Source organism: Staurois parvus, unplaced genomic scaffold (assembly GCF_062004578.1).
Source record: "Staurois parvus isolate SC_StPar_1 unplaced genomic scaffold, SC_StPar_1.0 ptg000223l, whole genome shotgun sequence".
Classification (NCBI taxonomy): domain Eukaryota; kingdom Metazoa; phylum Chordata; class Amphibia; order Anura; family Ranidae; genus Staurois; species Staurois parvus.
The window spans coordinates 1,038,391-1,050,561 of NW_028318019.1; the positions used below are offsets into that span (position 1 = coordinate 1,038,391).

The 12,171-nt window shown below is 46.1% G+C and overlaps 2 protein-coding genes across 2 annotated transcripts in view; both read left to right on the forward strand.

The window, feature by feature from the left end:
- Positions 1-11,720, forward strand: part of LOC149460655 (uncharacterized) — a 111,350-nt gene extending 99,630 nt beyond the window's left edge. Inside the window, exon 8 of the mRNA XM_089679394.1 lies at positions 9,909-11,720. Within this exon, the coding sequence (XP_089535520.1) occupies positions 9,909-11,245 (1,337 nt within the window). The 3' untranslated portion in view covers positions 11,246-11,720. The remainder of the gene's footprint in view (positions 1-9,908) is intronic.
- On the forward strand, positions 97-1,177 carry LOC149460657 (uncharacterized). The gene is made up of 2 exons (XM_089679391.1): positions 97-395; positions 888-1,177. The coding sequence occupies exons 1-2, from the start codon at positions 231-233 to the stop codon at positions 1,173-1,175; spliced, it is 453 nt and encodes a 150-aa protein (XP_089535517.1). The 5' UTR covers positions 97-230; the 3' UTR covers positions 1,176-1,177.
- Positions 11,721-12,171: the final 451 nt, after the last annotated feature.

The window sequence follows — 12,171 nt, forward strand, 5'->3', positions numbered from 1 at the left end:
AGCCTCACCATGGTGCCTCCATCTCATTCTCTGATACCTGAGAGGGAGAAAGAGCAGAAGATTCTGGAACTGACCACCATGATGGTCCATCTGCTGACAGGAGAGGTGAGCGGTGCCGGGAATTCTGGGACATTCTCCAGTAACAGACAAGGGATGTGTCTGGATGGTGACTGTATCATTGTGTGTGTCAGGTTCCTATAAGGTGTCAGGGTGTCACTGTCTATTTCTCCATGGAGGAGTGGGAGTATTTAGAAGGACACAAGGACCTCTACAAGGACGTCATGATGGACAATCAGCAGACTTTGGGTTTTGTGAAGATTGTAAGGAAGGAATTTCCCCGGAATGAGACGATATTGAAGCTCACCCTGGAGATCCTCAGCCTGCTGACTGGAGAGGTGAGTGTAATGAAGGGGTTAAATCTGACTGGGCTGTACACTGGGAGGGATTCAGAGTCACTTGAAGTCTTCTGATGTTCTGTAATCAATAACGACATCCACACAAGTACTATGAATACATAAAGTGTCCGGACTCTATGAGATTTGGTTATAGCACAAGATGGCGGCATTGGTTATAGAAGAGAACAATCTCAGCTTTAGTCCAATCAGAGAGACCCATGATTACCAGCATGCCACGCCCACTGACCACTAAATCCATGGGTGACATTTCCTGGTGGGTCAGTGAGCCTTACTAGTAAACCATTAGTGACTCTATTATATGACTTCTAGAAGGAGCTATAAATCTGACCCCATTGTCATCATATCATTGGATGGAGATGTCTGTCCTTTGCTGAGTCGGCACATTGTGGCCAATCCCTGGAGAATAAATCTAGAGCTGACCATAGAAGTGAGGGATTATGGGAGAGTGAGATTTATCTTTGTATCACACAGAACTGTACAGGAGTCATGAAGAAATCTACCGACAATGACACCAGCAGGAGATCTCATCGTATGACCACAAGATCCTCGAGAATCCAGAATCCCATCACCATCCCCCCACCTCCATCCCTGATCCCTACAAGACAGAAGACACAGAAGATTCTAGAAGTCACTAAGAAGATGATGGAGCTGCTGACAGGAGAGGTGAGCGGTGCCGGGAATTCTGGGACATTCTCCAGTAACAGACAAGGGATGTGTCTGGATGGTGACTGTATCATTGTGTGTGTCAGGTTCCTATAAGGTGTCAGGGTGTCACTGTCTATTTCTCCATGGAGGAGTGGGAGTATTTAGAAGGACACAAGGATCTCTACAAGGACGTCATGATGGACAATCAGCCGCCCCTCACATCACCGGGTAAGAGGAGACTTTATTGTAAAGGAGAGAGCAGTACGGAGGATCCACCTAGATCCCCCATCATCTGATAAACACATAGAAACAATGGATTCAGTCAGTGTGTGTGTTTCCTACAGATGGATCCAGTCATGGGAACCCACCAGAGAGATGTCCCCGTCCTCTGTATTCCCGGGATTCCACACAGGAAGGTCACACCATCCCTCACCATCATCAGGTAGATGATGACAATTATTGGTAGTTGTGATTTATACACAGCATGTTTGTTACAATGAATGTTTTATTATATCTTTCAGAGTGGAATCCTCGGGGATGATAATATTGATGTTAAAGAAGAGTATAAAGAGGAGGATGAGGAGTATGGAGTGATGGAGGAGTTTTCAGAAGGACACAAGGAGATGATGGAGCCACCTAATACCAGGAACCCACCAGAGAGATGTCCCCGTCCTCTGTATTCCCGGGATTCCACACAGGAAGGTCACACCATCCCTCACTATTACAAGGTTGGTGGGATGGAGAATCTAGAACATGGACTTGTAGAGACTATGGGCTCCAATCACAAAGCGGTATCTTCCCGTATCCCAGTATGTAGTAAGATGCTGCATTCTGTTTTTTAGTAGTGAAGCCTGCGGGTAATTTACCACTGGTGTCCATAGCAACACTTGTAAATAGCTTGTTGTTAAGGAGAGGGCAGCCGCCAGTGTCCCCAACAACCAGTAAACAAGGAGCGGACGGCCGCCAAGTTCCCTGCTGACAGCTGTGACAGGTCTGGTATGGATTTTGAGGGGAACCCCGATGCCAAAAAAATAAAATTAAAGGAGTGAGTTCCCCTCCAAAATCAATACCAGACCCTTAGTGAGTGCCCACCTTCCTCCTGAACCATACCAGGCCACATATTCTCAACATGGGGTGGGTGCTTCAGGGCAGGGGCACTCTGCGCCCCCAAAAGCACCTTGTCCCCATGGCGATGGGGACAAGGGTCCCTTCTTCACAACCCTGGGCAGTGGTTGTGGGGGGGCTTTGGGTGGGGGACTTATTGGAATCTGGAAGCCACCTTTAACATGGAGGCCCCCAGATCCCGCCCCCCCACAATGTGAATGAGTTTAGAGTACATAGTACCCCTATTCATTCACCAAACAGTGTAGTGTAAAAAAAAACACTGGAATAAATTTTTGACAAAACAAAAATAAAGAGCAATATCCCCCTGATGTAGATCCATCGATGATCCAATCACGATACTCGCTGTCATCGCTGAAAAAACAAAGCTCCCCTCCTGACATCTGACAGCTTTGTCGCCTCCCACTTCTAAATAAACTAAGGAATGCTACTACCCTGTGACGTCACTGGGTGGCCTTGCCCTCTTGTTACGTCACCAATACAACATGCCCCGGTCAGTGACGTTACCAATACAACATGCCCCGGTCAGTGACATCACCAATACAACATGCCTCAGTCAGTGACGTCACCGAGTGACACCGTCTCTTAGTATATTTAGTGGCAGGAGGCAGCAGAGCTGTCAGACAGAGGGGAGTCTTCATTGGGAGCGGAGCTTTTCTTTCCGTGACAGCGAGCATCGTGATTGATGATGGATCTACACCGGGGGGGACATTTTGCTTTATTTTTCTTTTTTAACTAGTAGCCGACCGCAGATAGCCGAATGATGGCTTCACTGCGGCCGGCCAGTTCTGGGTGGACGTCATATGACGTCCCCCCAGAACGCGCTCTCCTGCGCGCCCCAGGGGGCGCGCACCCGGCGATCTCCGTGATCGCTGTGTCCTACGGACACAGCTGATCACGTGATGTGGTAAAAGGCCGATCCCGTCCAATGACACGCTGATCACAGGGAAATGCAAGTGCCGGTTCTCGGCTGCACTTTCCTCACGCTGTCAGATCGTGAGGAAAGTACTGCCGAGAACCGGCAGTTGTCAGAGCGGGGATCGGCACCGATCATCAGGACACTGATGATCAGTGCCCTGATGATCGGTGCCCAGCAGTGCCCGTAAGTTCGGCCCACCTGTGCCCAGCAGTGCGCCCACTAGCTCCGCCCACCTGTGCCCAGCAGTGCACCCACCTGTGCCCAGCAGTGCGCCCACTAGCTCCGCCCACCTGTGCCCAGCAGATCACCCACCTGTGCCCAGCAGTGCACCCACCTGTGCCCAGCAGTGCACCCACCTGTGCCACTCTGCAGTGTCACACACCTGTGCCCAGAAGTGCCACCTACCTGTGCCCAGAAGTGCCACCCACCTGTGCCCACCCACCAGTGCCGCCCAGCAGTGCCACCAGTCAGTGCCCAGGGGTTGTGCCAGTCAGTGCCCAGCAGTGATGCCAGTCAGTGCCGTCTATCAGTACCCATCATCAGTGTCACCTATCAGTGCCGCCTCATCAATGCACATCAGTGAAGGAGAAAAAATACCTGTTTGAAAAATTTTATAATAAAAATTTTTTGCAATTTTTTTATTTATAGCGCAAAAAGTAAAGCGCCCAGTGGCAATTAAATACCACCAAAAGAAAGCTCTATTTGTGAGAAAAAAATGATCAAAATTTCATATGGGTACAATGTTGCATGACCGCGCAATTGTCAATCAAAGTGCGGCAGCGCTGAAAGCTGAAAATTGGCCTGGTAAATAAGGGGGTATAAGTGCCTGGTAGGCAAGTGGTTAATAAAGGACTTGTCAAAAACTGCCTGCTGTCTATATAACAGAATACTTTTTTGGGGCGAATAATTAGGGGTACCATGTACCCCATACTCATTCACATGGGGTGAGGGATCTGAGGGCCCCCTTGTTACTTTTTGTAAGTCTCCTGCCTGCAAACCCCCACAGCCACTAGGCTGGGTTGTAGGGAACAGTCCCTTGTCTCCATCAACATGGACAAGGTGCTCTGGGGGAGCAAAGCTCCCCCCCCCGCCCCAGAGCATCCACTCCATGTTATGGGCACGTGGCCTGGTATGTTTCTGGAGGGGGGGGTCACTTGCTTGTCCCCCCTTTTCTGATTTGCTGTGCTGCATGCTCAGATAGGGGTCTGGTATGTATTTCTTTCATTTTGGCAAGGGGCCCCCTTTCAAAATCCATACTAGACCCCCCAAGGAGGGAATCCTACGCCATTTTCTTAATATTTCCTTGCTGGTAATTCTTTTTTTTTAGATTTATCGGTTGGTTTGGATGCGGCAGCCGCTCGCTCCCTAACAACCATGTTGTTTACTGGTTGTTAAGGATGCCAGCGGCCGCCCACTCTTTCCCAAGCAGTACACATTTCCTGAATGCCGCATGTCTCCACCACTAATTAATGACCGCATGCATTTCATTCTTTATTTCCTTCTGTGAATGTAACGCCTGTTCATGCGGTATTTACTGAGCGTGTTCAGTGTTTGTGGTCAATACCGCAACACGTGATAGGAAATGGACAGTTTCAGGATGGCATGCGGTATTTAGGGGAAATGTACCCACATATCACATGTGATCTGCTTCTGTGAAGGGAGACAATGTGTGGATTTTGTGTGTGATGTCACAATCATAAATCTTATATTTTACAGATGATATTTTCTCTCATTTCCTTGATTTAGAGTGGAGATCCAATCGATATAGAATTTGAGGTGAAAGCAGAAGAAGAAGAGGCGTATGTGAGGGATGATCAGCAGTCTATGGAGGAGGATGGAATAACGGGGACATTTATAGAGGAGGACACTCCTACAGAGATCAGCACAGGTGGGTCATGAACACTAAATCCATTCCTCCACCCATACTGCTCACTGATTGGTCCAGAGTAGGGCGGGGACTGGGTGATATCAGCCTGTAATCCCCTGGTCACTTTCCTGAGCTGTGTTCCCCGTCCTGTATTCCTGGATTTCTCTCGGATAATCTTCCTTCTCTGTGCTGCAGACACAATTTATGTATCTAGACTGGATTTATGGAGGTTCTGGGGTTCAGCTGGCAGCAAAATGTTGATTTTTACTCTAAGCATTGCATAATGTAGGCACCCAGGACATGTGACTGGGGTCTCCTGCCTTGTGCCTGACTCCTCCAGGGGACCTTCTCTGTTATCTGCTGGCTGTGCCGGGTGGAGGGATATGTCTGTAGTGTCTCAGCCCCAAGTCACTGAGTGCAGTCTCAGGAGATGGGAGGCAAGCAACCCTTTAAGGACCTTAAATTACTGAATACCAATATTATGAGTCCTGACCATTACATTATATAATTTATATTGTACATTACATACTCCTGACCCCTGCACTATATTCTCTATGTTGTACATTACATACTCCTGACCCCTGCACTATATACTCTATGTTGTACATTACATACTCCTGACCCCTGCACTATATACTCCTATGTTGTACATTACATACTCCTGACCCCTGCACTATATACTCTATGTTGTACATTACATACTCCTGACCCCTGCACTATATACTCTGTGTTGTACATTCCATACTCCTGACCCCTGCACTATATACTCTATGTTGTACATTACATAGTCCTGACCCCTGCACTATATACTCCATGTTGTACATTACATACTCCTGACCCCTGCACTATATACTCTATGTTGTACATTATATACTCCTGACCCCTGCACTATATACTCTATGTTGTACATTACATACTCCTGACCCCTGCACTATATACTCCATGTTGTACATTACATACTCCTGACCCCTGCACTATATACTCCATGTTGTACATTACATACTCCTGACCCCTGCACTATATACTCTATGTTGTACATTACATACTCCTGACCCCTGCACTATATACTCTATGTTGTACATTACATACTCCTGACCCCTGCACTATATACTCTATGTTGTACATTACATCCTCCTGACCCCTGCACTATATACTCTATGTTGTACATTACATACTCCTGACCCCTGCACTATATACTTTATGTTGTACATTACATCCTCCTGACCCCTGCATTATATACTCTATGTTGTACATTACATACTCCTGACCCCTGCACTATATACTCTATGTTGTACATTACATACTCCTGACCCCTGCACTATATACTTTATGTTGTACATTACATACTCCTGACCCCTGCACTATATACTCTATGTTGTACATTACATACTCCTGACCCCTGCACTATATACTCTATGTTGTACATTACATACTCCTGACCCCTGCACTATATACTCTACAGTGGATATACACCCCTGTTAAAATGTCAGGTTTCTGTGATGTAAAAAATTAGACAAGGATAAATAATTTCAGAACTTTCCCACCTTTTAATGCATGCTATAAACAACTGAATTGAAAAACAAACTGATATCTTTTAGGGGGGAAGAAAACAAAAAATACTAAAATAATGTGGTTGCATAAGTGTGCACACCCTCTTATTACTGGGGATGTAGCTGTGTTCAGAATGAAGCAATCACACTCACAATCATGTTAAATAGGAGTCAGTACACACCCGCCATCATTTAAAGTGCCTCTGATGAAACACAAATAAAGTTCAGCTGTTCTAGTCGGTCTTTCCTGACATTTTCTTAGTTGCATCCTTCAGCAAAAGCCACGGTATGCAGGGAGCTTCCAAACCATCACAGGGATCTCATTGTTAAAAGGTATCAGTCAGGAGAAGGGTACAAAAGAATTCCCAAGGCATTAGATATACCATTATTATTATTATACAGTATTTATATAGCGGCAGAAGGTTTGCTCCGCACTGTACATTATAGTGGGGGATGGTACATGAGACAGGACAGTAACAGAACAGAACACGAGGGGTTCAAGGGCCCTGCTCTTTGGAGCTTACAATCTAGGAGACCATGGAACACAGTGAAGACAGTCATCATCAAGTGGAGAGAATATGGTGCAACAGTGACCTCGCCAACAGTGACATCACCAACAGTGACCTCGCCAACAGTGACATCGCCAACAGTGACCTCACCAACAATGACATCACCAACAGTGACCTCGCCAACAGTGACCTCGCCAAGAACTGGATGTCCCTCCAAAATGGATGAAAAGATGAGAAGAACACTGGTGTGGGAGGCGGCCAAGAGGCCTACAGCAACATGAAAGGAGCTGCAGGAATATGTGGCAAGTCCTGGCTGTGTGGTCCATGTGACAACAATCTCCGTGTTCTTCATATGTCTGGTCTATGGGGTAGAGTGGAAGACGGAAGACTTTTCTTAGGAAGAAAACCATCCAAGCCCGGCTACATTCTACAAAAACACATCTGAAGTCTCCCAGAAGCATGTGGGGAGATGTGTTCTGGTCTGATGAAACCAAGGTTGATCTTTTTGGCCATAATTCCAAAAGATATGTTTGGCACAAAAACAACACTGCACACCACCAGAAGAACAGAATACCCACTGTGAAGCATGGTGGTGGCAGCATCATGCTTTGGGGCTGTTTTTCTTCAGCTGGAAATGGGGCCTTAGTCAAGGTAGAGGGAATTATGAACAGGTCCAAATACCAGTCAATATCGGCACAAAACCTTCCGGCTTCTGCTAGAAAGCTGAACAAAGAGGAGCTTCACCTTTCAGCATTGCGACCACCCAAAGCATCCATCCAAATCCACAAAGGAATGGCTTCACCAGAAGAAGATGGAAGATTTGGAATGTCTCCGCCAGAGCCCAGACCTGAATCCGATGGACAATCTGTGGGGTGATCTGAAGAGGGCTGTGCGCAGGAGATGACACGCAATCTGACAGATTTGCAGTGTTTTTGCAAGGAAGAGCGGGCAAATATTGCCAAGTCAGGATGTGCGGTGCTGATAGACTCCTCCCCAAAAAGACTGAGTGCTGGAATCACATCAAAAGGGGCTTCAACAAAGGATTAGTGTAAGGGTGTGTACACTTATGCAACCAGATTAATTTCATTTTTTATTCTTAATTCCCCCTAAACGATTTCAGTTTGTTCAACTGAGTTGTACAGTTTATAGGTCACATTAAAGGTGGAAAAAGTTCTGAAATTATTTATCTTTATCTAATTTTTTTTACATCACAGAAACCCGACATTTTCACAGGAGTGTGCAGATGTTTTATATCCACTGTATGTTGTACATACTCCTGACCCCTGCATTATATACTATATGTTGTACATTCCATAGTCCTGACCCCTGCACTATATACTCTATGTTGTACATTACATACCCCTGACCCCTGAACTATATACTCTATGTTGTACATTCCATGCTCCTGACCCCTGCATTAAATACTCTATGTTGTACATTCCATGCTCCTGACCCCTGCATTATATACTCTATGTTGTACATTACATACTCCTGACCCCTGCACTATATACTCTGTGTTGTACATTACATCCTCCTGACCCCTGCACTACTCTGTTGTGCATTACATACTCCTGACCCCTGCACTATATACTATATGTTGTACATTCCATACTCCTGACCTCTGCACTATATACTCTGTGTTGTACATTACATACTCCTGACCACTGCACTATATACTCTATGTTGTACATTACATACTCCTGACCCGTGCACTATATACTCTGTTGTACATTACATACTCCTGACCTCTGTACTATATACTCTGTTGTACATTACATACTCTTGACCCCTGCACTATATACTCTATGTTGTACCTTACATACTCCTGACCCCTGCACTATATACTCTGTTGTACATTACATACTCCTGACCCCTGCACTATGTACTCTATGTTGTACATTACATACTCTTGACCCCTGCACTATATACTCTATGTTGTACATTACATCCTCCTGACCCCTGCACTATATACTCTATGTTGTACATTACATACTCCTGACTTCTGCTCTCCCCTCTCCCTCACTGCTATATATACACATAATATGGATTCTCTTTTGTTCCCCCCATTTCCTCCCAGCTGGACATTTTATATCGGATGATGTGATTGGAGCACAGACTTTTACATGGTGATAATAATGTGATAACATCCTCCAACTTTGGACCCTTAAACAGAAAGTGATAATGAGGGAGGAGTCAATACCCCAATGATGGTGGTCTTCAGGATCAGTCCAGTCTTCATCTTGGTTGTTCTCCCCCCATCCTCACTCTCTGACCTCTGGTGGGGCTCAGCCCCGCTGTTCTTCATGACTAAATCATGGACTAAATAAGGAAGTGCAGTACTTCTTGTGTTGGGAAGATGGTGATGAGTGATAGAGGGGGTGGGGACCCTCGTCCTATAATCCCCTCATCACTGTCCCTCCTATAAAAGACAGTTCTGGTTGTTTCCTCACTCTCTGACTAAGGTCCATGAATAAAGAAATGACCTGGTAGGAGATCAGAGGAGCCATTTCCTAGTTCCCTTGAGGGTGGAATTGTAAGCTCCTCAGAGACCAAGCTGCCTGATGTGGGCGGAGTCCTGGTTTGGGGGAACCAATCAGCTCCTGTCTAGTAATCCTCTTTGTCTTTGTATTTTAGTCCATGGCCGGGAGATGAGGAAAACCTCCGAGGATTGTCTCACTTTGTCTCCAGACTGGAAAGTAGAAGATGAGGACATCACACAGTATTGTCCAGGAGAAAACCCGGCTCCCTCCAATGTCCATCCGGCACCACCCAGTGTAGATGGACCATCGGATTCCTTGTATCCTGAGGAACTTCAGACTGTGCGGGACCGGGCCGGCCTTCCAACAGGGAAGAGGTTCTCCTGTACTGAGTGCGGGAAAGGTTTCCATTATAAATCACATCTTAATGTGCATGAAAGATCTCACACGGGAGAGAAGCCATATTTCTGTTCTGAGTGCGGGAAATGTTTTTTAGATAAGTCCAGTCTGTCCAAACATCAAACATGTCACACGGGGGAGAAGCCGTATTCCTGTCCTGAGTGTGGGAAATGTTTTTCAAGGAAGTTCAGTCTTCAGATACATCAGAGATCTCACACGGGGGAGAAGCCGTATTCCTGTACTGAGTGTGGGAAATGTTATTCAAGTAAGCCCAGTCTTAACACACATCAGAGATCTCACACAGGTGAGAAGCCACATTCCTGTCCTGAGTGTGGGAAATGTTTTTCAGACATGTCCAGTCTTCATAAACATCGGAGATCTCACACGGGGGAGAAGCCACATTCCTGTCCTGAGTGTGGGAAATGTTTTTCAGACAAGTCCAGTCTTCATAAACATCGGAGATCTCACACGGGGGAGAAGCCGTATTCCTGTCCTGAGTGTGGGAAATGTTTTTCAGACAAGTCCAGTCTTCATAAACATCAGAGATCTCACACGGGGGAGAAGCCGTATTCCTGTCCTGAGTGTGGGAAATGTTTTTCACAGAAGTCCTATCTTTACAATCATCAGAGATTTCACATGGGGGAGAAGCCGTATTCATGTTTTGAGTGTGGGAAATGTTTTTCAAGGAAGTGCAATCTTTACATGCATCAGAGATCTCACGCAGGGGAGAAGCCAAATTCCTGTCCTGAGTGCGGGAAATGTTTTTCAGATACAGCCAAACTTCATTTACATCAGCGATCACACACGGGGGAGAAGCCATTTTTCTGTCCTGAGTGCGGGAAATGTTTTTCAAAAAAGTACAATCTTCATATACATCAGAGAACTCACACGGGGGAGAAGCCGTATTCCTGTCCTGAGTGCCCGAAATGTTATTCAGATACGTCCAGTCTTCATAGACACAAGAGATCACACATGAGGGAGAAGCCGTATTCCTGTCCTGAGTGCGGGAAATGTTTTTCACAGAAGACTGATCTTCGCAGACATCAGAGATTTCACACAGGGGAGAAGCTGTATTCCTGTCCAGAGTGCGGGAAATGTTTTTTATGCAAGGTCTTGCTTCACACACATCAGAGATCTCACACTGGGGAGAAGCCGTATTGCTGTTCTGAATGCGGGAAATGTTTTTCACAGACGTCCAATCTTTACAGACATCAGAGATCTCACACGGGAGAGAAGCCGTATTCCTGTCCTGAATGCGGGAAATGTTTTTCACAGAAGTCCAATCTTTACCAACATCAGAGATCTCACATGCGGGAGAAGCCACTTTCCTGTCCTGAGTGAGGGAAATGTTCCTCACTGAAGTCCTGTCTTCCTGTACATCATGGATCCCACACAACCCTGGAAGTGTATTAGTGCCTTGAGTGCGGGAAATGTCTTCTAGATGAATGTTGCTGGACATCCCAGCTCTCATGTGGGGAAGAAGCACACCCTGATATACACCTCAGATATACTCCATGGCTGATCTTCATCATGGAAGAAACAGTTCATAAGGAGATGAGAGGTCCCCAAAGACATGGATGAAGTGTGGGACCGGGTTGGCTATTGATGGCAGGGGAAGAATAAAAATGGAGTCCTGACCTAGAGCACTGGGATGACTTTTCATTGGGGTGCAGCCTACAGTGCAGGAAATGCATATTTGCATATTTGCTCCCCTCTGATGTGGAATGTTCGCCCCTCACACAGAAATGATCGGTCTAACAATGGAATGTTCGCCCCTCACACAGAAATGATCGGTCTAACAATGGAATGTTCGGTGTAACACTGAGAGACAGAATACAACAACAAATTCAGCAGAAATGCGTCTAACAAATGATGACTGATCTGCATGTTCATGAGGGAAAGAAGGATTTGGTCCCCTATCATTCAGCAGGATTTCTGGCTCCCAGGTGTCTTTCATACAGGTAACAAGCTGAGATTAGAAGCAGTCTCTTAAAGGGAGTGCTGCTAATCTCATTGTGTTACCTGTATAAAAGACACCTGTCCACAGGAGCAATCAAACCATCAGATTCCAAACTCTCCACCATGGCAAAGACCAAAGAGCTGTCCAAGGATGTCAGGGACAAGATGGTAGACCTACACAAGGCTGGACTGGGCTACCAAACTATGGCCAAGCAGCTTGGTGAGAAGGTGACAACAGTTGGTGCAATCATTCACAAATGGAAGAAACACAAAACAAGTGTCAGTCTCCCTAGGTCTGGTGCACCGTG